General features: G+C 59.4%; 1 protein-coding gene across 1 annotated transcript in view; it reads right to left on the bottom strand.

Annotated features, from left to right (window-relative positions):
• The window catches only part of WNT3A (Wnt family member 3A), a 41,555-nt gene extending 13,863 nt beyond the window's left edge, over positions 1–27,692 (bottom strand). The window contains exons 1-2 of the mRNA XM_035029900.1: positions 27,622–27,692; positions 13,942–14,183 (exon numbers count right to left, since the gene is read on the bottom strand). Of these exons, the coding sequence (XP_034885791.1) occupies positions 13,942–14,183; positions 27,622–27,692 (313 nt within the window). The remainder of the gene's footprint in view (positions 1–13,941; positions 14,184–27,621) is intronic.
• Between the last annotated feature and the right edge of the window lie 166 nt (positions 27,693–27,858).

The raw sequence follows: 27,858 nt of genomic DNA, 5'->3' as shown, positions 1-27,858 counted from the left end.
ATGGATTTATGGATGGGTGGATGGACGGTAGATGGATGGATGGGTGGATAGACAATGGATGGGTGGATGGATGGATGGATGGATGGATGGGTGGATGGGTAGATGGACGGTAGATGGATGGGTGGATGGATGGGTGGATGGATTTTTGGATGGGTGGATGGACAATGGATGGATGGGTGGATGGGTGGATGGATTTATGGATGGGTGGATGGACGATGGATGGATTTATGGATGAGTGGATGGACGGTAGATGGATGGGTGGATGGATGGATGGGTGGACGGATGGATGGATGGTGGATGGATGGATGAGTAACGTCTGGGGCAGCTGAGGGAGTCCTGTGTGGTGAGAGCTGGGTGTCTGGCATAGGGCAGGGAGAGCAGCCCCACAGTGTCCCTCAGAGCTAGGCTAGTGGAACCTAATGTGTCACCCATGAGATGGGCTTTGCAGTAACTTTGCCTCCTTGGGTTTCAGAACTTTAAAATTAGAGGGATCTTAACAAATTCTTGCTTCCAGATTCGAATTTCACAGGCTTGTGAAGTACCAGAGATCATTTGAGGACCGGATTAGGATCGCCAAGTGTGGTTACTTTTACTTTTTTTGTGGGAGAGTAAGACATATAAAAAATAACTATCATAATTTCAGGAAAAAACATTTTAACAAACAAAAAGGTTATGTTTCTAGGGTACTTTGTGCTGAAGAAAGTTCATCTTTCACATTTCACCATGAAGTTGGCAATTGGCAACTGTTAATTGAGCACTGACTGTGTTCTTAGCGGACAAGAAGGCTGCAGCCTCTGTTCTGGAGCTAACCTTCCTGCAGAGAGGTCACCCAGGAGGCTGTTTCAGCACGGACCAACAGGTCACCCTGCCTTGGGTCTGGCAGATCTTTGTATCACTGTTGAGAGAACTGGCCCAGACAGGACGAGGGGCACTCCTCTCTGCCTACAAGTGCCATGGGTCCTGCAGGCCCCCTCAGCCCCAGCATGCTCAGAGCGGGTCAGTGGCTGACCCACTGCTCACCCACAGCAGTGAATGCTGAGCCCAGACAGGGCCCGGGGAGAGGCTCCTGCACCCCCAACAAGGAGTCCTGAGACCCCACCAGGTATTTCTGGTGGCTGCATCCTTGAGGTAGCTGGCCCACCTGTCCTCTCCTGGGGGAAGACTGTGGGGGCACACACTGATGAGAAGGAGAGGGACATATGCTCCTAGGATGAGACTAAGGGGGTGCTGGAGGGGCCTTTCTGAGAAACACGTGTGATCTCCGGCAGCAGAAGCTCCTGGAAGGGGGCTGTGGTTCAGGTGTGACTCCTGATCAATGAAATGGAGTTCCTGGGACGTTCTGCCTGCCTAGGTGGACCCCTCTGGACACCCTGCAGGGAGGGGGGCTAGGGGCTGCCCCAGCAGCAGCCTCCCCGGGCAGCGTATCACGGCATGCACATGTTGGGTCCCAGGCCATGTTCTTGGAGGGACACCTATTTCTCTAAAGGGTCCCCAGGTGATTCTGATGCAACCCTGGGCTGAACCCCTAGGCTCTATTATAGCCCAGGGCACCATGACTCACAGACCCACCGCCCCTCCTCCAGATGGTGGCCAGACCCAGCAGGCCTGTGGAAGGGGGCCCCCAAATGGTACCTGGGCAGGAGAGAGGAGGGAGCATGGGGAGGGGGAGGGGAGTCTCCGATACCACGTCCTTAAGATGGATGTATGGGGGTGGTAGCATGGAGGGCTTTGATAAATCCCCCATCCGAGGGACATCAGGGGATTAATATGGGGGGCCCTGACACCGCTTTCTTCAGAGGTACTCCGAGAGCTAATATGGGGGTTCAGATTCCTCTCCCCATCAGGAGGACACAGAGAAGCTAATATGGGGGGCTCTGAAATCTCCACACCAGAGGCACATGGGGGACTATCTTGGGGGATCTCTGACATCCCCTCCTTCCTGCAATGGGCTGCAGACTTTCTGTCTGGCCCCTACACGAAGGCTGGCCCCTGGTCATCAGCGTTCGGGACTTAGGGGCCTGTCTCCAGTCGGCTAGTGGGAGGCAGAGACTTAGGCCCAGGGCAGGGTAGGGGGCGAGCTCCCCTGAGAGTTGCAGGTCCTGCCTATCAGAACCTTCTCTTGGCTGACCCATGGCAGAGGAAGGGCTCTCCCTCAGCTGAGGCACCCTGCGACCCCAAGCTGTCTCACCTCTGGGCAGTGCTGACCTTGGGGCAAGACCTCCATGGCATTGAGGTTGGTGCAGCCCACAGGTCTGCACAAGGGGGTGCAGGGGGTGGAGGGCATGCTCTCCTGCATCATGGAGCCCCCCGTGGCATTGCCTGCAACCACAGTGCCCTGGCCAGGGCAGGGGTTCTCAGTCTCAGCCCAGTTGCCCCACCACCCCAGCACCTTGCAAGGAGGCTCGCTGAGCATGCCCTGCTGCGGCTTCCCTTCTGCCAGGTGTGTGGGGGCGCATCCCCCCTCCTACAGGCCAGCCCTGTCAGCCTGGACCCTTGCCAAGTCCTCCTGGTGCTCTGAGCAAACAGCATGCTCCTTTCGGCAGCTGCAGTGCCCACGGCTGGATGGGCCTCCGGGGGCCTGGGCTCCTGGAGGTGCCAAGCCCCCAGGCTTCTCTCCGCTCCCAGCCGCTGCTCCTGGAGCATCACTACGAGCTCTCAGCGTGTGGCACCCCCGGCATACACCAGACCCAGACGACAAGGTGGCATCGCCCTCTGGGGCCTCCCAGGGCACTGCCCGCCTGGCAGGTGAGGGCCGGAGGGAGGGGGACACAGACGAGCAGGTCCCGCCCCACCTGGGCAGGTGCAGAGGCCGGCAGATGCTCCCACCTCCCTCCCTCTGGCCAGTAAGAACAGGCGGTAAGTTGGCGCCTCCTCCACGCCCCGAGGCCCCAGGACGCAGCGGCCAGACGGCCAGACGGCCAGGAGGACGGCCAGAGCCCCGGGCCAGCTGGTTCGGCCCCTCCGCCGACGCCCACCTTCCTCGGTCTGCAGCGGCAGCGTCCGGGAGGGGCCGATGCGGCGGCATTCGTTAACCCCCGGCCGCGTCCCGCACAAAGGAGGAGCCACCTGAGAGCGGAATGCGGCCCGCGCCCCACTGCGGCCGCGGCCCCTGACACCGCCCGGCCGGCGGCGCGGCCGGCGTCCTGATTACCTGCTGGGGCTAATGAATCTGGCTTTGTGAGGCACTGTCACGCCGCGTTAGGCCCACAATGGCCCGCGATATTTTATATGAATTTCCCCCTCGTCGGCGATTAGGCCATAGCAAGCCCGTCCTAGCAACCGGGAGGTATGCGCGGCCCAGGGGCCGCCGGCGCGAGAGGGGCGCGCTATTCACACGCCGCAGCGCAGCTCTCCCGAGGGCGTGTGAATCGCCCCCAGCATTTCACTTTCCCTTGTGCTTAATCTTGTCCTCGTCGTGGGGACATTGTGTTCCGAGCCGGGCGCGGCGGGGTGTCGCCGGGGTCTCTCCTGGCCCCTCTACACCCCCCCGCTGGGCAGAGTTAATGATATACAGGGGAGGCCGTGGAGACCGGCCGAGCCCCCCAGCCACCGCGAACCGAAACACTTTCCGATGGGGGTCAGGGGTCGCAACCTGGATTCGGGACGCCGCTTCCCCCCCCGGGCCTGCATCCCCTCCCCGGCCCCTCCTGAGCCCTGCGGCTTGAGGCTTGGGCCGTCCTGGCCGTCCTGCCCCAGCCCCGAGCTTCTGCGCCGGCCGGGACACACAGGGCGGCCGACAGACCACCCCCTGGAGCCCGGCCGCGGGGAGGGGCTCCTCCGGGAGGTGCCCGGGGGGGGGGGGGGGGGGGGAGATGTCTCCACCACCTCCTCCCCAGCGCAGGCCCTCAAGGAGACTGACCAAGGACAGCGGCAGGGGGCTGCGAAGGAAGGTCACCGTCTGGGGGAGGGCACACCCTTGCTGAAAACGTGATTGACACCTGTGGACCTCGCCCCAGAGGCTCAGAGAGTCCTGCAGTATGGACCAGGACTGATGCTGAGAGGGTCAGCCCCGGCCCCCATCTCAGCTGCCTAGCGGCTGAGGTCCAGGTGTAGACCCCCAGGCAAGGGCCAGCCCATCTCTCTGCATGGGCAGTGAAGCCCCCTCCCCATATACTGCCGGGGACACCTGCTCCCTGATTCAGAGGGGCAGGCCCAGCGTCCCCCTGGCCCTGAGACCCCAGGGTAGCCACTCTGACTGAGTGGACAGTGCAGGCTGGGGTGCTGGGGGGAGAGGCACGCTCCCCTCTTCCTGCAGTTACGTGCTGCCCAAAAGCCCACTGGCCTGGACCTGGGCCACGGTGACCACTGAGCTCCCTCAGGGGCACGTCCTGGCCGGACCTCCTCCAGGCTGGCAGTGGGCTTCAGTGGGCCTGTCTGCTGGGGCACTGAGCCCTGGGACCAGCCTTGCCTGCCCTGTGTCTTCCCCACCCCCTCCCTCACCTCCCTGGCGGTCAAGAGGAGGTGTTGGCCAGCTCTCGGGGAAGCAGGCCCTTCAGGTGCCTGGGGGCCTGCCTGGAGGGACAGATAGCTGCCACACACTCAAAATTCTTCAAATGCTTTCTGCCCCACGACGCAAGTTACACGGGGTCTGCTGCCTTCTGGAGCAAGGGCAAAGGGCAGTTCTTCCCAGCCTGGGCTCACTCCTAGCGCCCAACCCCACGCTCCGCTCCGGCGGCTTCCAGAGGTCCAGCTGCACGACCCAGCCCCCCACACACGTGCTCACACACACATGCACACGCTCGCACACGTCCACATGGGGCTGGGCCCCTCTCCTCAGCTGGCTGGGCGGCATTAAGCTCTGTTCAAGAGGCCGCCTCAGCAGGGGTGGCCAGGCGCCCCGTGGACCCTGCCACAAAGCCCGGGTGACCTCTGACACGATTAGGGTCGCCCTGACCCTAATCCAATCAGATTGATTACCACAGGCGCGGCCAGGCGGGCAGGCTGGGGCCTCCACAATGGCCTCCCAGAGCTGGCTTCTCTCTGGGGTACCTGGCGGGCTCCTTCCTCGAGGGCCATTCAGCTCTTTGGCCACAATGAATTCCGCCATTTCTCAGCCCTGCAGCAGGCAAGGGGGAGAGGGGGATTTCTCCTTCCATTAAAGCCAAGTGGTGAGGGCCTGGGGGCTGAGACCATTTTCATCCAGCAGAAATGGGAGAAGGGTGGGGGGAGAGGGGACAGATAGGAGGGGGCAGAGGGAGTGAAGGGCAGAGAAAGGAGTGTGGGCATGGGGAGGCGACATGGGGGTCATGGAGGAGTGGATGTGGGGAGTTGGACTTGGGGGAGGAGACACAGGGGAGTGGACGCGGGGAGGGTCTTGGGAGGGGACATGGAGGACATAGGTATAAGTGGATATTTTGCAGGAGAGGGGCCAGGGCACAGGCTTTCAAGGAACAAGGGGGTGCAGGGGAGGGTGGGAGCTCTCTGGGACCACAGCCCAGAAGCCAGGGGCTTGTCTGCTCCTTGGGTGCCTACCCCCTGGGCACAAGAGGGCCTGCTGTCCCAGCAGAGAGCTCTGCTCTCCTCCCAGAGCCCTGTCAGGTATTCCAGCACCCCACAGACCCCCACACAGGAGTCCCGGCCTGACCCCTGCACTGCTCCTCGGCGTCCTCACTTGCAACCCTAGCAGCAGTTGGTTGGATGGGGGTTAGGACTCAAGTTCCTGCCGTGTTAAAACACTTAGCACAGCCCCAGAAAGCACCGTAAACATGTTTTAAAGAGAGAGAGAAAAACTTTTGAGATCCAGCTCAGGTGCCACCTCCCCTGGGAAGCCCAGCCATCTGCTCAGCACCTCCTTCTGAAACACCAGCTCTGTGCCAAGCACTCCTCGGCACTCCCCTAGCAGCTGCCTTCCGTTTGTGCTGCAGGAACACCTGCTGGGTGTGACAGGGGACCCCAACAGACCTGAGGGTACCCTGCAGGGCCTGGTGCTTGTCCCGGGAGAGTGGTGGTGGGGACGGGGTCAGGAAACATGGGGCAGCTCTGGGGGCCTGGGCAGAGGGCTGAAAGATAAGATGGAGCTGGAGAGAATGAGGATTGCAGGGATGGAGCCAGTTTCAGACTGTGGGGAGCAGTGAGGACGGGGTGCAGAGGCAGGTCGCCCTGGATGGGCAGGGAAGTCTGTACGCAGCAGCGATGTCTGAAGCAGGTGGGGAGTGGATAAGGCCCCAGGAGAGGGCCCAGGGAGGGGCTGGTGGTAATGCAGAAGGGCAGAGCGGCAGAGAGTGGGTGCAGAGGCCAAAGGCCCTTGGGGCCACCCCGACTGAGGAGCTTGCAGGCATGTCTGAGCATAACTGGAGAGTTGTGGGTTTGGCTCTGAGATGATGCAGCCCAGTGTATGAACATATAGGGAAAGGATGGAACTTGTGGCCAGGGAGGGTGATGCTGCATCCCAGTGGGAATGATGGCTTACCCCAGAGGACTCCAAGGCAGGTCTGTGTATTCCAGGGGGGTGCATGGAAATGGGCCAGGATCCTTGGACAGCATGGGTGGTTCCAAGGCATCCTCCCTTCCTCTCTGCCTGCACCCCTACAACCACCATCTCCCACTTGTCCCAGGAGGGGACCGCAGGCTTCCAGGCCATGTTGATAACAACTGGGCCATGGAGCTCTGTGCAAATCAGGTCATCATCCAACTCCTTGTTTTCCACAGAGTGAAAGGAGGACCCAACCGGGCCACGAGCTGACAGATTTTTAAAATTTTTGATAATAGATCATTATGTGATTTTTGTCACATATAACTCAGAAAAAAAACTCAAAGAATTGAGAGCCACGTTATATCAAAACTCTCTCATGTCACCAATTGATTGATATGAATGAAGATCCTCACACCTGGATCTTTAAAACTTAAGAACTGTATACCCAGTGGTGAAAGACTGAAAGCCATTTTTCAGATTAGGAGGAAATCAGGGGTGCTCATTCTGCTCACTGCCACCCAACATTGTCCCAGAGGCTCCAGCCAGGGCAAGGAGCAAGAAAAAAAAAGGGTATCCAGATTTGAGGGAAGAAGGAAAACTGTTCCTGTTAGCCAATGATATGAAAATCCCACGGAATGCACAAAACATCTCTCAGAACTGATAAACCTTCAGCAACATTACAGAGCATGAGCTTGATATTAGAAACCAATCATGCTTTTCTATGCACCAGCAATGAACAATCCAAAAGTGAGATTAAGGAAACAATTTCACTTACAACAGCATCAAGAAGAGTAAAATACTTTGGAATTGACTTAGCAAAGCAAGTGCAAGGTTTGTATGCTGAAAAGTGCCTGATGTCATTGAAATAAACTGAAGAAAGCCTAAATTCATGGAAAGACATCCCATGTTCATGGATTGGGTGGCTTAATATCAAGATGGCAATATTCCCCAAGGTGATCTGCAGATTCAACACACTCCCTAAAAATGTGAGCTTCTGTTTTTGCAGAAACTGACAAGCTGATCCTAAAATCCATACAGAATGGCAAGGGGTCCTGGATAGTGAAGACAGTCTCGAGAAAACAGAACAAAGTTGGAGGATTCACACTTCCTGATTTCCAGCTGTACTGCAGAACAGGCAGAGAACAGACATGTGGACCATGGGGTAGAATAGAGCCCAGAAGTAAGCCCATGCCTCCTTTCCTGGCTTCCAGGTGGGGTCTGACCCCACCCGACATTGCCTCCCTCCACCACCCAGTTGGCAGCTGCTTCAGGTAGGTCAGGCTTCCGTCTCCTTCCTGAAATCCCTGACATTTCTTCTCACCTGGGGGGGGCAGGAAGCATTCAGGGGTGTCTAGGGGCCAGCTGAATATGTCTCCTCAGGCCACAACACCTCTGGCACAGCAGAGGACCCGTGTGGGTGGCAACCTCACCATACTGGTGTGTGCACATGTGCACACACCTGCATGCACATGAATGTGTACGTTCGTTCACACACATGTGTGCTCACAGATGCATACACACACACACGCACCACACACATGCATGCACACACTCACGCACACATATGCATATACCATACATGTACACCCACCCACCACATAAATGCACACATACATGCAAGCACACCACACCACACCACGCACACTTACAAATACACACACACACACAGGCCCTCACACAGCTGATGTACCACAGCATCCTGTGACCCTAACTCCTCCCACACACGACAGCAGCTGTCCCCGTGGGGACTACCATGTAATTAGCCTTACCAGCAGCTCTGTGAAGTCAGCTGAGTGGCAGTTAGTCTCCCATTTTATAGACAGGGACGCTGACACTCCAGGAAGCCAACTGACTCACCAGTCAAGGTCACATTGTGTGCTCCCCCTCCCTTCCCTACATGGCCTGTGGGCCTGAAGTAGGGGAGCCTCAGGCCCTTGCACAAAGGCAATCTGGCACCACCAACCCTCCCTGCAATGCTTGGTTGCACTCTCGGGACCCTCCTCAGCTGTCTTCCCCTCCATGCACACTAGCGGTCTGGGGGCCCAGTGTATCTTCCTCCCAGACATCTCTTGTCCTTCCTTCCTCCGCATTCCAGAGGTAGCTGCATTGGTGCATGTTCCATCCTTCATGCTTGTCTCCCTTGGGGACCTCGATATGCCACTGAGGGGTGCAGTCTGGGTCCCCTACCTTAGAACCCAAGTGAGCCTTTGTAACTGCTTCCACTAACAGAATGTGGCTCTGTCTGGCCTCTAAGGCCAGTTTGGGCAAGATGGTATGGAGTGGCATCAGCAGAATGGCAGAGTGAGGAGCTCCAAGGGCCCATCCCTCCACAGAAACGTGGAAAGAATGGGGCAGAAACTGTCAGAGCCAATGCTATCAGAGCCCTGGAAGGGAGTTCAAGGTTTTTAGCAACCAAGCAAATGCTGAATCAAGGAAAAGGTGTCTCTGACAAGTTAGCAGAGCTTTGAGGCATTTTTACTTGGTCACAGCACCACCCTGCCTGGCACAGTGAAGTCTTGAGGTGGCAATGTGAATTGTTCCCATGTGGGTGGATGGTTCCAGAAGGAGCAGAGTGGAGGCTGCTCCTCAAGAATTTGTGTGTTTTGACCTGAAAAACTGATGCCTACCTCAGAACTCTCTCAGGGTAGAACAGTGGCTAAGCAGAGGATATTCCTGGAAAACACTGAAAATCAAATGAACAAGTGTTGTCGTATGGAGCAAAAAATTATAGTTGGGGCCAACAATAGACATAGTAATCATCTGGGGGAAAAAGGTTGGGGAGACTTGCTTCGGGGAATGAAGGGTTTGAAAAGCTGCTGTGTGTACCAGGAGAGTTAAAGCCATGTGCACACCAAGGGCAGAGAGCATGCTCAGGAGAGATTGTGGACTTCCATCCACAGCTGATCTTCAGGCTCAGTGCAGGCAGGAACCAAAGGCTAAGGCAGGGCTGTGAGCAGACAAGCTAATGTTGAAAGCCTGCACAACACAGACAATCTGCAAAGACCAGAGAAGTCTTCTTTCTTTGCTTTGTTTTCTTTTTTTTTTTCACCTCCAAGACATTAAGGAAATTTTTGCCAAACCGCTAGCTGACCACAAGCTAAAGACAAGTCATTAAACAAACAAGCAACTACAACCCACAGCAAGCACACCGAACTCTGAGGAGTGGAAAGAATTTGATTTCCTCAGTGACCATCTCATAATGATCAAAAGGCACAGATTTCAACAAAAAATTACAAGGCATGCAAAGACACAAGGAAGTACAAGCCATTCACAGAAAATGGAAATTACCAGAAAGTATCCCAAGGAAGCACAAATATTGGATGTACCAGGCAAAGACTCTGAATCAACTGTCCTAAATATGCTCAAAGGGATAAAAGAAACCAAGAGAACAAAGTCTCAACAAAGACAGAATATCAGTGAAGAGATAGAAATTACAAAAAGCAACCAAATAGAAATTGTGGTGCTGACAAGTACGATAACTGAAACAGAATATTTGTTAGAGGTTTTCAACAGCACAGCTGAGCAGCGGAAGAAAGAATCAGTGACCCTGAAGATAGTGTAATTGCAATTATGCAGTCTGAGGAGCAGAAAGAAAAAAGAATGAAGAAAAATGAACAGACCTGTGGGATACCATCAAATGTAGCAACAAACACCACATTGTAGGAGAGGATAGAGAGAAATAGGCAGAAAGAATATTTGAAGAAATAATGGCCCAAAAGTTTCAAATTTGATAAAGGACTTGAATTAATATTTCCAGGCAGCTCAACAAACTTCAAGTTGTATAAATATAGAGAGATCCACACTGAGACATATTTTAATTAACCATCTAAAGACAGAGACAAAGAGAATCTTTAAAACAGCGAGAGGCATCTTGTCAGGTACAAAGGGTTCTGCATGAGACTAACACACAATTTCTCATCAGAAACCAGAGTCAGAAGGCAGTGGTGATATATATCAGGTACTGAAGGAAAACACTGTCAACTAAGAATTCTACATTTGGCAAGGCTATTCTTCCAAATGAAACACTGACCTAGATGAAATGAATACATTCCTAGACACACACAAATACCAGAACTGACTTAAGAAGAAATAGAACATCTGAACAGACCTATAACAAGTAATGAGATTGAACCAGTAACTTAAAACCTCCCAAGAAAGCAAAGCTTCACCAGTGGATCCTACCAAACAATTAAAGAAGAATCAACACCGATCCTCCTCAAGCTCTTACAAAAAGCAGAAGAGCAGGAAACATTTGCTAACTCATTCTCTGAGGCCAGTGTTGCCCTGATATCAAAGTCAGACAAAGACACTAAAGGGAAAGAGAACTACAGACCAATGTCCCTTGTAAATATTGATGCAGAAATCCTCAACAAAATGCTTGCAAACCAAATCCTCCAGCATGTTAAAGGGATTATTGACCATGACCAATGGGGATTTATCCCAAGAATGCAAGGGTGCTTCAGTGTAGAAAAATCAACCAATAATAACACATCATGTTAAGACAATGAAGGAATAAAACCACATGGGCATCTTAATTGGAGCAGAAAAAGCATTTGATATAATCCAACATCCTTTCATGATACAAAAATTCAACAGATGAGGAATAGAAATGAATTTCCTCAACCTGATAAAGGGCTGTTATGGATAACCCACAGCAAACCTCTTACTCGATGGTGAAAGACTGAAATGTTTCTCCTTAAGATCAGGAAAAAGACAAGGGTGGCCACTCTCACCACTGCTACTCAACACAGAGCAATTAGGCAAGAAGAAGACATCAAAGGTATACAAATTGGACAGGAAGAATTAAAACTGTTACCATTCAGAGGTGACATGATCCTATACATAGAAAGTCCTAGGGAACCTACAAAAAACTTCTCAAAGCTACCAAAAAATTAAGCAAAGTTGCAGGATACAGGATCAAAACAAAAATTATTTGTATTTTATATAGTAGCAACGAATAGTCCAAAAAGGAAAATAAGAGAACAATTCCATTTACAATAACATCAAAAAGGAAAAAAAAAAATACTTAGAAATGCATTACTGAGGGAGGTACAAGACTTATACGCTGAAAACTACAAAATGTTGCTGGAGGAAACCAAGGAGAACCTAAATAAACAGAAAGTCATCCCATGTTCATAGATTAGAAGGCTTATTATTGTTAATATGGCAATACTCCACTAAATAATCTACAGACTGAATGTAATGCCCATGAAAATCCCAAAAGCCTTTTTCACAGGCATGGAGAAGTTGATCCTAAAATTCATAATGGAATTACAAGGGACCCAAATTGTCAAAATAATCTTGTAAAAGAAAAACAGAATGGAGGAATTGATTGGCACTTCCTGACTTCAAAACATTCTACAGAGCTATAGCCATCAAAATAGTGTGGAATTGGCAAGAGGATAGTCATATAGAGCAAAGGAATGGAATTGAGTCAGAAATAAATCCATACATCCATGGCCAATTGATTTTTGACAATGGGACCAGGACCATTCAATGGGGAAAAAATAATCTGTTCAACAACAGATGGTGCTAGAATAACTGGATTTCCACATACAAAAGAATAAAGTTGGACCCCGACCTCACACCATACACAAAAATTTACTCCCTATAAATCAAAGATTAAATGTAAAAGATCAAACTATAAAACTCTTAGAAGAAAACATAAGTGTAAGTCTTTGTAACCTTAGATTAGGCAATGCTTACTTTGATATGACATTTCAATATATAAATTGGACTTCACCAAAATTTAAAACTTTTGTGCATTCTAGGACACTGTCACAACAATGAAAAGGCCACCTATACAATGGGAGAAATTATTCGCAGATCATGGATCTGATAAAAATTCAGTGTCTAGAATATATAAACAGCTCTGACAACTCAACAACAAAAAGACAAGCAAGCACCCCAATTAAAAAACTGGGCAGGGGGGCGCCTGGGTGGCTCAGTCATTAAGCGTCTGCCTTCGGCTCAGGTCATGGTCCCAGGGTCCTGGGATCGAGCCCCGCATCGGGCTCCCTGCTCCGCGGGAAGCCTGCCTCTCCCTCTCCCACTCCCCCTGCTTGTATCTCCTCTCTCGCTGTGTCTCTCTCTGTCAATAAATAAATAAAATCTTAAAAAAAAAAAAAACTGGGCAGGGGTACCTGGGTAGCACAGTAAACTGGGCATCCGACTCTTGGTTTTGGCTCAGGTCATGATCTCAGGGTCGTGGGATCGAGCCCAAGTTGGGCTCTGTGCTTGAGATTCTCTCTCTCCCTCTGCCTCTCCCCTCCTTGTGCTCTCTCTCTCAAATAAATAAGTAAATCTTTTAAAAAATTGGGCAAAGAATTTGAATAGATGCTTCTCCAAAGAAGATACAGATGACCAACAAGCCCATGAAAAGATGCTCAACATCATCAGCCATCAGAGACACGCAAATAAAAACCACAATGCGATACCCCTTCGCACCCCCTGGGCTGGATAAGGAAAGAGGCAGAAATAACGTGGTGGTGAGGATGTGGAGAAACTGGAACCCTCGCGCATTGCTCATGGGAATGTAAGATGGTGCAGCCCCTGTGGAAAACAGTGTGGTGTTTCCCCCAAATCGTATACAGAACAACCCCACTCCTAGGAATATATCCCAAAGATTTGAAAACAGGTATTCCAACAGATACTTGTACAAAAATGTCCATAGCAGCTCCGTTCACAATAGCCACAAGGTGGAAATAACCCAAATGACCATCAACGATGAATGCATAATAAAATGCAGCCGATCCACACAGTGGAATACCATTCACCCATGGGAAGGAAGGAAGTGCTGACCCATGGGGCATGTGGACCAATCCTGAAAACATCATGCTGAGTGAAAGGAGCCTTTCTGCCTCCCCAGCCATCATATTGCAGAGGCCACTTTCAGGTGATCCTGCTGAGTGCAGCTTCGGCTGCCAGACGTGGGAAAGTGCGGGGACCAGCTGAGGCGCAGCCCTGCTGCCCTCTGATTCGCAGACGTTGGGACGCTCATCACATGGTTATTACTGTGCAAACCACTATCTTTGGTGGAAATTTGCTCTTCACCAAGAGTTAACCAATGCCCAACCCTCATCTTTTACCTCTTCCTAAAACAACTCCCTGGCCTCAGCACCCTGGATAACTCCTGAAGTGTGGCTCTGTCCGCGCCCACCCCTCCTCCCTTCCTTCTGTTAAAAAAAAAAAATTGTGTTTTCTCTCCAAGACCCCCCTGAAGGCCTGGTTCCTGTGGGAAGCCTTCTCCTTGGGGAAGGGGAAACGGGAGGAATCTCTGCGAGAAACTACCTCACTCCAAGCTCCAGGAAACCCCCAGAACGGGTGACATTGGGAGATGTGCAGAGAAATGAGGTCTGCACGGCAGGTCAACCTGCTGGAGATGCCGTTCCCAGGCGGAGCACAGGGGAGACACGGAGGCAGATCAAGACAGAGCGGCTCCTGCCCGTGAAGGGGGCTGCTTGGCCCTGTGGCACCACCCGCCTGGCTTGCCGCCTCCACCCGAAGGCCGTGAAGGGCGCCCCACGTACCTTTGTCCAGCACAGGGCCGAAGATGGCCAGGCTGTTGTTGACAGTGGTACAGTTCCAGCGGCGCCCGCGGAACTGATGCTGGCACTCCTGGATGCTGATCTTGATGCCCTCCGCCACGCTGGGCATGATCTCCACGTAGTTTCGGCAGAAGCGCAGCTGCTTGGGGACCAGGCCGGGGATGCTGGCGCACAGGATGGGCTGAGTGCCCAGGGAAGAGTACTGGGGCCCGACGGCCAGGGACCTGGGGAGGAGGAGACCGGTCAGCTGCGGGGGCGGTGCTCAGAGGAGGGAGTGACCCCGGCCAGACGGGGCACAGCAGCGGCCAAAACCCCCGGGGACATTCGCAGCACTGGGACCAGCCCGGAGCCAGCCAAGTCCGCACCCACAGGAGCAAGGGTGGACAGCTACTGTTTGCCCCGCCCCGGCCAGAAACTGAGCACAGTGCGCTGCTGATGGGGGCCGGCGCAGTTGCGGATGGGGGCCCAAACCAGGGCGCAGGGTCCTCCTGAGCTCAGGTTGGAGGACCGGCCCGAGTGGAAGGCGCGGGAGGGAACCTCGCCCCTCACGCCTCCCACTCACCGCGCGCACCGGTGACACTTAAAGTAAGTGAAACCACAAACGAGGAGAGAGGTTTGGTTTCTCAGTCCCACCAGCCAACGTGGCCGTGGCTACCAAGGTGGTTGGTTAGAAATGGGACCTTCCGGTCCCTGTGGAGAGTTCTACTGGAGCGCACCGGGCTGGGTGATGGGAGCGCTCTGTGATGGACGGGAGTGTTGGTTACACACGTGTTTGTGTGTCAAGACCCACCAAACCGTGTCCATTTTACTGTATGTAATTACACCTTGATTTCAAAGAAAAAGTGCCAGGTCCTTTTGCGGACATATAGGAAAGAGCTTCTACAATCAGATGGGTGACAAGTTGTAACACTTGCCCGCTCCCCAGGGTGACCCCGGATCCCGCCGCCCCTGCACGCCCCCTGCCCGCTCCCCCGGCGACCCCGGATCCCGCTGCCCCTGCAGGCCGCAGTCCGCTCCCGGGCACGCCCCCGCCCAGTGCCACCCGGGTTGGGTCTCGCACGCGCTCTCCCATCGCTCTCCTTCCTCTGGGCTGCTGGGTGCGCTGCGTCCCAGGCCCGGAGCGGAGATGCAGAGAAGCCCCCCAGCCTGGCAGGAAGGTCCCTGCGTATTTGGTGGCTTGATCTGGGTGTCTCCAGGCGGGAGGGCCTGGGTCTCCTTTGGGGAAGAAGCTGAGTCAATGACGGCTTCATTAGCCTCAGCTGAACCCCAGAGGCTCTTCTTGTGCCCTGGGAGGTTGACCACCCAGACAGAAGGAGGGACAGAGGCTTCTGGGTCCCTCAGCGGCCCACACAGCTGCGTTATGGCCGTGACCTCAGCTAAGTCCTACCTTGGGTCTAACCCAGTTCCATCCAGCTGTGGTCAGAGCCACGACAAGCTGGGAAGCACTGTCTGTCAGAGAAACAAACCTACCCTCGGGAGATACACAGGCGATGCTTTGACCCTTCGCTCCTCCTCCTTCCAAATCTTCAAGGCTGCCTTTCCTTGAGGCTCGAAGCCCATGCCCTTCAGCACCAGAGCTTCCTCACTGCGGTCCTGCTGGAGTCCGCTCTGTGGGCTCTCCCCGCATGCCCTGCAGGCCCTGCGCTGTCGGCGGTCCCTCCAGCGACCCAGGCTTTGTCCCCCTGGTCCCTGTGGCCATGCCTAGTGCCCTGTTCCCCTGGTCCCATGCAGGTCACCCTCCTGGCCTTCCCTCTGCGGCAGCTCTGCCTTACTTGGGAAGCCAGCTGGGGAGTGGGCAGTTTTCCCACCTCTGCCGTGCTCTCCTGGGCAAACCCACCAATGGCGTGTGTTTCCCCACATTCCTGGGCATGCCCTCACGTCCACTGTGTCCTCGCCTTCCCCTCCTCCTGCTCAAGAACATCCCTTAACAGTTAAAACCTGTCTCTCCCCAGGAGAGCGCAGCATCTTGCAACTGGGTGCCTGAGTCAAGCCTCCTTCCCGTGGGCAGTGGGCCCGTGTCCCGGATGGTCCGCACCTTCAGATGACGCTCCTGGCAGCGTGGGTCTCTCCCACATTCAAGCCCCAATATCTGACACCCCCTCCCCCGGCACAGTCCCCCCCACAGGTCCCGTCTGTCCTGACTCCAGTGCCTTGATGAGCCACACAAACCAGACATGACCTCGTGCAGACGCCGCAGGCCTCCCGGCCCCTGAGTGTGCCGCCCAGTATGGCCTGGGATGGGGGGGCTGGCTCATCCATGATGGGCTTGTTCCCTCGCTGGTTCCTTCACTACTTGCAGACCATGCTGAGTGCCAGGTGCTGAGCCAGACCCGACTCTCCCCACACTTCCTCCACACCTGCCCCCACAGTGCCGTGAACCCCGCAGTTTCCAGAAAGACCAGCTCTCTGCCTCACCTACTGGTGTGGTCTTGCTTCTCTAGAAGGTGTGCTGTTGTCTGGGCCTTGCTCTCCTACCCTGGCCTGCAGGGACAGCTCTGAGTGGAGACCGCAGGGGCTGCCCCCGTGGGGAACCCCGCATTTCCCAGTGGACCAGCCGAGCAGGTGGGTGGCAGGATGGGAGGGAAGCTGGGCACGTGGGCTACGCAAGGGCCGAGAGGCGGCATGCGGGCGACATCAGGGTTCTCTGACCTCGGGGGCCAGTGGTGGAAGTGAGGCATCCAGCCTGAGAAGATGGGCCTGGCTGGGTCAGAGCACAGGGTGGGGGCAGAGAGGACGGGGGAGGCCATGGGGTGATGTGGGGAGACAGGCCGCATCTGTGGCTCTGGCTGGAGCCCCCACACAGAACCTGTACTCAGCCCCATTCTCCGTCAGAACATCCTTGCATGTGCTGCCAGGGCCAACGCCCCCACCCACCAGCGGCCCCTGTCACGGCCCCAGGGGCCACGGCCCGAGTCCGTGCGCGGCCTGCCCGCACCAGGCTCACGTCAGGCTCTCTCTGGGAGTAACCCTGGTAACCCCACCTCGCACATCCGCCCGGCACGAAGCCATGCTGTGGGCTTCTCGCCAAGTGCTCTGGGAGCATACGCCGTCCCAGGCCGCGGGCCCCCTCCCCACTCTGCATTCCCGGCTCTCACCTGAGACTGTCAGCAGGAGGGGTTGGTGACAGCCCCGCCCGTGAGTGGAGGGACCCAGGGGGAGGGTCCCCGAGAAGCAAGTGGCCAGGCGGCCTTGTGAGGGCAGGTGCTGGGGTGGGGTGGGTGGACTCTGGTTCAGGATCCTTCTACATTCTCCTACGGCCTTTGCATACAGGAGTCCACCCCTGCCTCCCTCCCGGTGGCCTGGCTGGTCACTCGCCGGGCTCCTTTCTGCCTCCGACTGAGAAGGGGCTGCTATGGCCAGTCCTGGAGGCCACACCAGGCCAGGGAGGTGACCATGGGACCCAGGCTGATGGTTTTCAATCTGTGCACCTCCGAGCATCCAGGAGCCCCAGGAGTGGTGCCTTGGAGGCCAGCTGGTGGGGCGAGGCTGGGGACCACCTAACTGTCCCAGTTTGTGCAGGAACGTGAGCTGGATGAGCTGGTCACCCCAGGTGAGGCTGCCCTGGCCGCTCTGGCTCCTCCACTCCGTGAACCGGGAGGCCTCACTGACGAGCCGGCCCGAGTGCTCAGGGGCATGAGCCTGGGAGATGAACAGATGGGTGGTTGGAGGGGGTGCTTAGCTGTGGGGTAACCAGGCAGAGGAGTTGTGGGCACACGGGTGCTCCTGCCGGGGCCCTGCATCTGGTCTGACTGCAGGACGCTCTGGGTGGAGCGCTGGGGGGTCTCCCGTCACGGCTCCCGTGGCAGAACGCTTCCCTGGGGCCTGCTCTTCTGTTGCTCCGCCTTGCCCCAGCCCAGGAGGGGGCGGAGAGTCCGCCCAGAAGGAAACCCACGCACTCGATCATCTCTCTCTTGCTTGAATGTGCTGGTTTGCCTGGAGACTCAGAAGGAGTGGGGAAAAAGACCAACTCTGTCAGTCCTGAGGTGCTGGCTCCCTGGCCAGATGCCAGAGCCACGACTCATTCTGGGTGGGGGCTGGGAGGGGGGCAAAGTGCACCCTGGAGCCCCACACCTGCAGCACAGAGCACAGAGCCTGCCTCCTGGGGCCTCCCACCTCCCAGGTCGGAGCAGGGAAGAGCATCTCCTGCTGCCTGCCATCAGGCCTCCTTCAAGCCCCCCAGCCACCCTCCAGGGGAAGCAGAGCGGGGACTTCCAAGCTCCCTGCTGCTGGCAGCAGCCCGGTTCCGGGGTGCTGAGTCAGCTCCTGCCCGCCCCACCCCCAGCACCTCCACCTGGCCGGCCCTCCTCCTGGGCAGGCCCCGGCTCGCCACGTCCCGGAGCCGGGGAGCGAGGCCAGGGTGCCAGCCCAGATGCTGCCCCAGCTGTTCCAGCCTCCACCAACCCTGGCCGGGTTCTTCTCCCACCCACTCCGGACCCAATGCCTGATCCTCCTTGAATTCTTCCAGAGAAGTGTTCCAGAGCCAGGTGGCCAAGGGGGCCTGGGCGCTGCGGACCCTGCCTGAGGCGGGTGGAGAGCTACAGACGAGGGGGCAGGTGTCGTGGGTGAGGAGAGGTCACCAGATTTGGCTTGGCCTCAAAGGCAAGATGGAGCCGTTAAAAAAACATTAAAGGTTCAACTGGCGCTCCCTACCCTTATCGTGGTGATCGTTTCGTAATATATACACATATCAAATCATCACCATGTACACCTTAACTCTCGCCATGATACGTGTCAGTTATATCTCAATAAAGCGGGAGAAAAAGCCCAAACTGGACGTGCACTATTCCCCCACACGCCCAGGATCCAAATTCCGAAAGAGAAGGTAGATACCCCGATCCATCAGCGCTGGGAAAACCACAATCTGTAACTCCCTCCTCCCACACCCTTCTGGGAGGAAGTGGGAGCGCTCAGGGTGAGGCCAGGGGCAGGGCAGGAGGGTGGGGAGAGGCTCCATCCAAGCAGAAGAGCAGGGGCTGCAGGGGGCCTGTGGCCACCTCTGGGGAATGGTGATGCACTGGCCTGTCCAGGGGTCTCACCAGGGACTGGAGGCACTGAGTAGGAGAGGGGCACCATTGTCCCTGTGCCCTACGTCTCCCCAAGTTCTCCGAGCCTGGAGCAGGCAACAGCACTGAGCGCTCGCTGGGCTCCTGAGTCATATCCGGGAACAAAGGCCATCCGCGGAAAGACAGCCTGTGGCCTACAGCAAGTCACCGGGGTGGTCTCCCCACCCCAAGATGTGAGCGTGATGGGGTGGGTGCAGTGGGACCGGGGGCAAGCCCTCCCCAACCAAGCAGAGAAGAAAGACACAGGACTGACACAGGGTTGCAGCAAAGCGCGAACGCGTGAGGCCACGCTATGGCTAATCAGTGTCCCCGCTGTCTCCTGAGATGACCGTTCTGTGCTCTCTGCTGCTGACCACCCTCGTCCCCTCCGCCCTGGCAAGCAAGGATGGCATGTCCCGGTCCTGGGCTCGTGCCCCACCCTCGGAGCGCCGAGGCTGCTCGGGAGCTTCCCGGAGGGGACACAGGGCTCTGAACCCTGGGAAGCAGGCACCCCCAGACTGGCCCCGGGAGGCCCCACCCGGCCGCGGGCACCAGACGACAGGCCACGCTTGCTCGCGGTGTGGCAGACGTGAATCAGGGTCACCGTAGCCCCCGTGCGCTCTCCAAGCACAGCCTCTGCTGGGAGCAGAAGTCGGAGACCCGGGGCCCTGTGATGGGGAGGCCGCGTCCCCGGACCAGAGAGCGGCCCCGCAGCGCGCAGCCGCAAGGCCCCCCAGTGCAAGCTGCCAAGGGTGACAGCGGGCGAGGTCGGGAGCACGCTCTTCCCCCAGGCTGGCTAACACTTGGACACCCGAGTGGGGACCCCAGACGAGCCAGCCAGACTGCCACCTGCAGAGCGCGAGCGGGCGGGTGAGCGTGAGCCGCTGGAAGCCCTGCACGGTGGCCCCGGGTGCGCAGCGAAGACCCGCGTCCCGTCGGCTACTCGCCCTGCGAGCGGCTTAGACCCGGGACCGGCCCCCGCTGTGCAGTTCCAGCGGTGGACACGGCGCCCCCATCGCCAGCCGCCTTGGCCTTTGTGCTCGACTCCCGAGCTCCTCCTGCGGGCCGTGCTGCGCCCCCCCTGCCCCGCTACGTGCCGCCCCTCCCCTGCCCCCCCACGTGCCTCCTCCCCTCCCCTGCCGCCCCTCCCCTGCCCCCCTACGTGCCGCCCCTCCCCTGCCGCGCCCCCCCTGCCCCGCTACGCGCCGCCCCTCCCCCGTGCCGCCCCTCCCCTGCCCCCATACCACCCCTCCCCTGCCCCCCCTTACCGCCCCTCCCCCTTACCACCCCTCCCCTGTCCCCCGGTGCCACCCCTCCCCTGTCTGCTGCCTATCCCTGTGCAGGCTGGCTACTTCTCCCATCTAGGCTCCTGGCATCCCTCCTGCCTCTGCCTACCATTAGCCACTACCAGCCTCCCAGCTGCCCCACCGGAGCCCACACTGAGCTTTGGGTTAATCCCCCAGTTGCCCCCTCAGCCTCACAGGGTTTACAGGTGTGCCAACGGTTCCAGACAGGGAAGGGAGGCGCCTAACTTAGGGCCGCTCCCTCGAGGGCTGGTGGCGTCCAGGTGACATGGGCTTGTAGCCCTTTGTCCCTCCGTCTGGGTCACGGTGAGGTCCCGACCCTTCTCACGGGTAGCGGGGGGGGGTGTGCCATAGTCCCCTGAGCGGTGGTCCGCGGGTCTGGGGGGGGCAGGGGCTGCCCCCACCCTTGCTGTGCCCACTTCCTTCACCCTGCACCTGGCGCCGTGATTCGGCCCGTGAGGAATTCGGTGCACTTCCCTGCAGAGCAGGGTGCCGTCCCAGAAGGCACCCACCCTTGCACTGGCCGCCAACACCCGGCTGCCTGGCTGGACGTCTCGCCCAATACCCGAAGGCCCCTCGAAGCCAGAGCGCCCCACACTGAAGGCACCCACCCCCAGACACGGCACCCCTTCCCCCTCTGAGCGACCTTCTGCAGGGCTGTCCACACCGCAGAGGGGCCGACGCCCGAGAGCCAGTGTCAGCGGTCTCCCCCGGGGCCTGGGAGGAGGCCCCCGACACGCGGACCACGTGCAGCGCAGAGGCGAAGCGCAAGCGGGACCTGACAGCTCTGCTCAGCGCTGCTGTCACCCGGGAGATGTGTGGGTGACGCGAGTCCTGGAAGATGGCGGGCTCGGTGTGCCTTCCAGGTGCCGGGGAAGGCTACTGCTTCTCGGGAAGGGGGTGTGCCCTGCACCCAGAGCACACGTGTGCAGTCTGGACAGAGCCCCTCGACTGCAGTCCCAGCCCGTGGCTGGGGCCACGTGAACCACACCCGCCGCCCGCCAGCGCTAATGGTTTTCTCCCTCCCGGGGAGGCAGCGCTGTCGAGGCCGGGCGCCCTGCCAGGCCGTCTTGCTCAGGGTGGAGCAGAGGTGCCGGCCAGAACACGCAGGGGAAGGAGGCGCCCAGGACCCAGCCTGGGCTGGTGGCCGTCACCCTCCGGGTTCCGCCGTGCCTGCGCCGCAGCCAGGGCGGGGGGCTGGGGCGGCCCCTCCCGGCCCCTCTGGGTACGGAGCCCCAGACGGAGGAGACACCTGTGTGCTGGGCCCCGCAGGTGTCAGCAGGGCGGCCGGCTCTTGGCTGTCTTTGGACCTGTTTGGTTTCCCTTGGGCAGCACATCGCAGCAGGCGTGGCGCGCCCGTGGGCTGTGGGCACCGCTGTGCCCTTGCCTGTGGCCATGAGTGTCCCGGGGCCAGTGGCGGCTTCAGGCAGTTCTCAAGGACAGAGGGGCGCTGTGCACGGGGCCTCGGCTGGGCCTGGGCAGGGGGCAGGACGAGGGCCCCAGCTCGTGGGTCACTCGCTTCCCCTCCCGGCCTCAGTCTCCCCAGCTCTCCAGGGAGTGGGGGGGCCACACTCTACCCGAGGCTCCCTGACGGGAGCTGAGCCGTGGCATGGCGGGTCCATCTGCACCTTGGTGTTGGCTGGGCCACTTCTCCAGGAAAGGCTCTGTGCCCCCAGCCCCGCTAGCCGCCTTCTCTAGGCCCCACGGAAGCTTGCCGCCTCTTCTGGCGTGGCCTTTTACTCCTAGGCCGCAAGGTGCTGCTCCCCCATCTTGTCCTTCGAGGGCACAGAGTTCCACGCAGGCCCCGGGGCAGCAGGGAGGCCGGGGCCCACGCTCACCCTGGGGGTCTCTGCAGATGAGGGCCCCGGGCTGGTCCCATGGGTCAACCCTCTGGGGACAATGTGTGAGGTCTCACGGAGACATGGGGTTCCCGTCCGCAGACCAGAGCCCTGAGTGTGGGGCTGGTCGGTGGCCTGTGGGCTCAGGCTGCCCAGCAAGATGGGTGGGCTCTGTCCTCTCTGGACGCAGCTGGCCGTGTGGGAGCCCCACAGGGCCGAGGGCTCTAAGGGTGCCGACCTGCCTGGGTCCCCCCGGGGCTGCTTTCTCTCTCCGCCCTCCGGGGGGTGGGATCCGAGGGGCCCGGTGCCTCCATGCTCCTGCCCCTGGTGCCTGGAAGATCCCTCGCGGAGCTCATGCACCCTGGGCCCCGGGAGGGCACGTGGAGGGGGAGCTGCAGGACCCTGGTCGTGCTGGGCCACCCCTCCCTGCCTGCAGCCCCCCAGCACCCCCGCGGCCCCGCCGGCTGAGCTGGGATTACTGACACATACTTTGAGCAAGTCCTGGCAGGCGGGCAGAGGCTCCTGTGCCCGCGGCCATGCATTTGCCCGCTTCCCTGGGCGGCAGCGGCACGTTTCTTGGGGAAGGAATGTGGAAGCACCAAAGCGCGAGGCACCTCCCGGGTGTCACCTGGGAAGGCCGGGAGGGAGACTGAGGCAGCGCTGCCCAGTGTGTGCTGGGGACCCGGCCCCAGAGCTGGGAACTCAGCCAGGGCGTGCGGGAACGCTCAGCCGTGTCCTCCCATCCCGGGCACAGCCCACCCGGTAGCTTTCCGTGTTTCCCAGGAGAGGCTCCATCATTCATTCCCTGGGTCCACAGGGTCTCGCTGGGAAGCTGCAGGGCCGAAGGGTGGAGAGCGGGAAGGACAGACCCCTCGTGGGATTTCACAGCTGGGGACGCAGCTAGCTCCGCAAAGGGGCGGTCAGGGTGCCGGGGCCTCTGCAGGCTGTGCCTTCTCGGGCCTCTTCTCCTGCCCCCCATGACGGGCAGCTCACCACCTCTCGGCACCGTATGGGCATGACTGTCATCCTCAGGAAGCCGGCCCAGAGCCCACATCCGCCTCCTGAGGCTTCTCGATCCTTCAACCAGGCTTAGAAGGGGCAGATGTGAAGTCTCCATGTGGCCATGTGTGGAGAGACGGTGGTGCCCGGCGGGGAGCCCCCACTCAGGCTTGCCAGCCGATGTGAAGGTGCTTCTCGACCTAACAACTTGGGCTCGGGGTTTTTTTACATTTCCAGTCCCTTATTACGAAGTACATAAAGATGCTGCATGAAAGAAGTACATGACGCCATGTCATCCCCAAGCGTCCCCTGTCTTCAGCTTCTGTCCCTGTTTCTTCGCGGACAACTGTGCCAGGACGGCTCTGGCCTGGGGGCCACTTCCAGTGTGACAGGTCCTGTCATTGCCAGTGGGGTTTCCAGGCTCTGCTTTCCCCTGCTGGGACGATGGCAGCCGCCTGGGGGACAGGGCCCCTCCAGCCCTGCAGCTGGAGACCTGCAGGAGGACCCACCGCGGGAGGTGTGGCTTTACAGACCATTTCCTCCCTAATTGTGCTCCCCGTCTGGTCCTCCTGCCACAAAGCATTCTAGCAGGTTTATGCAAACGCCGCAGAAAGTCATCTTATAGAAGAGCGAGCCCAGTGAGGTGCAGGGAGGGGGCCTGGGAGAGACAGTCTTGAGTGGGCAGCCAGGCCGGGGGAGCAGAGGTGGGGGGAGGCAGGTGCGCTGTGCTCTGGAGGGATGGAGGGGGTGCCTGCCTGGTGGTTCTATAGAACCAGTCTCTGACCATGTCCTTGAGACAAGGGTGGCCACTGGTGGCTCTGTTGGGGGGGGACCCTGCTCCCAGCACCCTGAGGCCCTACACCACCAGAGGGGTTCACCTGCGGTCTGGATTCCTCTGATCATATGGCCTAGCGACTGTCCTCACCAGCCTCTGGCAAAGAGGGGCAGAGAGACAGACAGACACAGACACAGACAGGCAGGCAGAGGGAGCAGGGAGGTTGGAGCAGTGAGGGGCAGGGCTGCCCTGGGGAGGGGCGCAGGGGTGCAGACTCACCAGGGGCAGGGCAACTCAGGAGGGAAGTCTTGTGCGTGGGCCCTGCTCTCTGAGAAGCTCAGCCCTCAGGTCAGAGTCACGTGACAGGTAACCCCACAGCTCTCCCCTCCTCCTCACCCCACAAGGGCACCCCCTCCCTGGAATGCTCCTCGCTGGCCACGCCCTCTGAACTCGAGGCGCACCTGCACCCCAGAAGCAGTGGACACGTGCGGGGACCCATGTGGGGCCCGGAGGGGCAGCCGGGGGAGGACCATGCAGAGAGGAGGCTCTGGAGGGGGGGGACACTTGCGGCCGAGCTGGCCTTCCTGGGGGCAAGCAGGGCTTAGGGGCTCTTAGCTGGGAGTCCCCTGGCAGCGAGGATGTGTGTGGGGAGGCAGCTGGGGAGGGCCAGAACCAGGGAGCACTGCACTGGGAGCAGGTTCCAGGCTGTGCACCGGACCCAGGGGTGGCCTCGCAGGGGTATGTCCTGGGCCAGCCCAGGTACCGTCTGCGCCAGGGCACAGCCTCTGTGCTGGGGACCCCGGGTCCGGCGGCCACTGGTGAAGGGCCAGGCAGCTGCCGGCCACTGGGGCTGTAACCCCAGGGCAGTGGGGTGTGGGGCGGATGGCTGTGGGCAGGCTGCCCAGAACGGGCAGGAACAGGTGGGAATGGGGCAGAGCAGCCTGGTGGGGGGGGGGGGCGAGGGGCCTGGTCTCCTGCTGGGGGCGGGGCAGGACAGCACCCAGGCTGGCCTGCAGGGCCCAGGCGAGGCCTCCAGGGTTACAAGATGCCCTCAGCCCAGCCTCAGATGCAGGAGGAGGGGGCCCAGAGCGCGCCTGGGAGCACCGGAGCCTCCTGGGTTCTGGTCCCAGTGTTCGGTGTGTCCTCTTGACCCTCTGCCATCCTGTGTTCACAGGGGCCCTTCTGCGTTGCTGGAGCTCCTGAGAGTCCTGCCTTCCCAGGGGACAGGGGAGGGACCTGCCGCCACAGGAGGGGCCCCCAAGGCGCACGCTCAACATGTGGGTCTTGGGACCGTGTGTCTCTGCCGCTCGGCTGGAACCTGCCCTGGCGCCCCAGGTGAGGGACGTTTCCACAGGCACAGAGGAGCGGGTGGCCCTTGGAATTCCCGCCGCCGCCCGCTCTCCTCTCCCTCCCCCCTCCCACCGGGAGCCACACCAACTTCAAAAGCCTGATTACTGCCGATCTGGGCTGTTTCCTCGCGTTCCCGTCTTCCCGCAGGTGAGAAAGCCCCCTTACTTTCACTTTTATATGCACGGTGTGGGGAGAAGGGGGGGCAGCAGCTTCATCTGGGGCAGGGAGGATGAAACAGAACGACCAATTAGGGAGGCTGGGCGTGAAGGGGAGAAGTTATAAAGAGAGGGTCCCTCAGCCCCACTGGGGGGAGGGAGGGCAGGGAAAGGAGGGGCCACTGGGCGAGGCTCCGCCAGGTAGGGCGTGAACACGGAAAGGCTTTCCCCTGCTATGAAACCCGGAGGCTTTCTCTGTGAGCCCTCCTCTCTGCTCTGACCAGGCTCCCTTCCCTGTCCAGCTGGTCTGCGGGCAAACCAGCCGTCCCCAGGGAGCCCTGAGGTTGGGTCTGCGGGAGACGCTTCTCCTCAGGAAACAGAATCACGGAGTGGGGGTTCCATGGCACCCCTTCTCTCTGCGGCCAAAGGGCTGCTCTAGACTCTTCTTGGCTGGATTGCTGAGCGGAAGGGCCCCTCCCCACGGACCTGGAAAGTGCAGGGTTGCATCGGAGCATGTGCGGGTCCATTCAGAGGCAACACATGTGGCCCAGGTGCAAAGGGGGGGGGGTGCATACCTGTGTGTGTTTGTGGAGGGGGGAGTAGGTCAAGGCCAGGGAGCCTCAGGGCCAACAGGACAGAGATCCCAAGGTGTGGGGTAGCCAGGAGGCTGGTGGCAGGGCCCTTCCTTTCCGGAGTAGCGCGGGGGCGAAGGGCGCTTCCTCCTGCGCCCAGGAACGTGGCGGCGGTGGGTTCTAATTAGAAGCCTGCGCGGGAGCCGCGGGCCACGGGGCTCTCTCGGACGTGCCCCCACCCCCGGCTCCCCGCGGCCGGCGGGGCGGGCGTCAGTGTCCCCGCGGCCGCAGGCGCTGCGGCCCCAGCCCGCGCTTCAAGGCGACAGGGCGCTGCAGGTTGGCGCGCGCCGGTGTGGGCCGCCCGGGCCCCAGAATTGCGGCCCGACCACATCTCACAGGTCCCTGGACGGGCCCGGGGCCTCCCATCCCCCCCCCCCGCCCCGCCCCGCCTGGCTGCGCCTGGACCCGCGTCCCCACCCGGGCGCCCCTGCTCCTGGACCATCTCGAAGAGAAAAATTATTATCGGATTAGATGTACTTCGGCTCGCTCGGTTCCCCCCTTCCCCTCGGCGTAATTATTATAATTCCAGGCAAGCCGTCGGAGAAGTTTCCTGTGTGTGCGCGCGTGTGTGTGCGCGCGCGCGCGGCCGCAGGCATGCGTGTGGGGCGCCTTCTCTCCAACTCCGGGTCTTCTGGCCGCATCCCCCCAACTATGTTGGTCGGATCTTGGGCTTCTCAGAGCGCAACCCCGCACACCGCCTCCTCCCCTTCCCCTTCCCCCGAGCTGGGTGACCTCCGCGGATGGGGGCTCTGACAAATTAGGTACCCAGAGGGAGGGTAACCCTGACTCCCCCCACTCCCCCCAGGCCCCGATACGTGTGCGGTGGACCCTCGGACCCTTCCTTTGGTTCATCTGCGTTCACATCGTCAGATTTCCAAGGTTCTCACTGAAATGTGCCTCCTCTGGGTGGAGGATGCAAGCCCCAGCCTTCTCAAACGTGGGGCCTCACTCAAGAGCCTTCACACTGGATGCCTTCTCGCTCTCCCACGGCAGCCCCCTTTCCCTCCCGCTCCAGACCGGGGCTGACGGAGAGGGCCCTCGGACACCCCCCTACACACACACACACACGGAGCCAGCCCGAGAGGCGGCCGGGACTCCCGGCGGGTCCCGCTGTCTTTACGTAACTGCGCCGCTCCAAGCTGTTCGGTCTTGTCCCATCGACTTTGTTTTAAGGTGTGCGTGCGTGTAAGACACGGTCCTCAAGGAACGTCTCCCTCTCCCCCGCGCTGCACCCGCTCGCCCTCCCGGCTTCCTTTGGCCGCAGGCTGCCTGGCTCTTGGTGCCCTCTGTGCGGACCGTGTTCCCGCCTCTCCCCAGCCGCTGCGCCCCTTCCGACGCCGGGGGCCCCTCTAGGCCCGGGACGCCGATGTCCCCGGAAGCTCCGACACCCGCGTCCCAGCCCCGGCCCGAACAGGTCGAAAGTGGCCGCCAAGGAAAACAACCCGCCCTCGCCCGCGAAGCCGGAGGGGCAGGGCGCGGGCTCCCGGCCACGGCGGGGCCCTGCCCGAGGGGACGGCGGCTCGCGGCCGCTCCGAGGGAGACCAAGGCGGACGCGAGGGAGACTCACCACCAGATCGGGTAGCTGCCCAGCGCCTGCTTCAGGCCGTAGAGGAATAAGAAGTATCCTAGCAGGGCCATCGCCGGGCGGGAGAGCGCGGAGGGCCGGGAGTCCGCCCCGAGAGCACGGGCGCCGGGGCGGGCCGGGCCCGGGGAGCTGGCGGGCGGCGGCGCTGGGCCCTCCTGCGGCCGCGAGGTGCGCGGGGTGCGCGGGTGTGCGCGGGTGCGCGCGGGTGCGCGGGCTCCG

Source organism: Mirounga leonina, unplaced genomic scaffold, assembly GCF_011800145.1.
Source record: "Mirounga leonina isolate KUSES-001 unplaced genomic scaffold, KU_Mleo_1.0 Mir_347, whole genome shotgun sequence".
Taxonomy (NCBI): Eukaryota; Metazoa; Chordata; class Mammalia; order Carnivora; family Phocidae; genus Mirounga; species Mirounga leonina.
The sequence above is the reverse complement of the archived record's forward strand: the minus strand, read 5'-3'. Positions and strand labels throughout refer to the sequence as shown.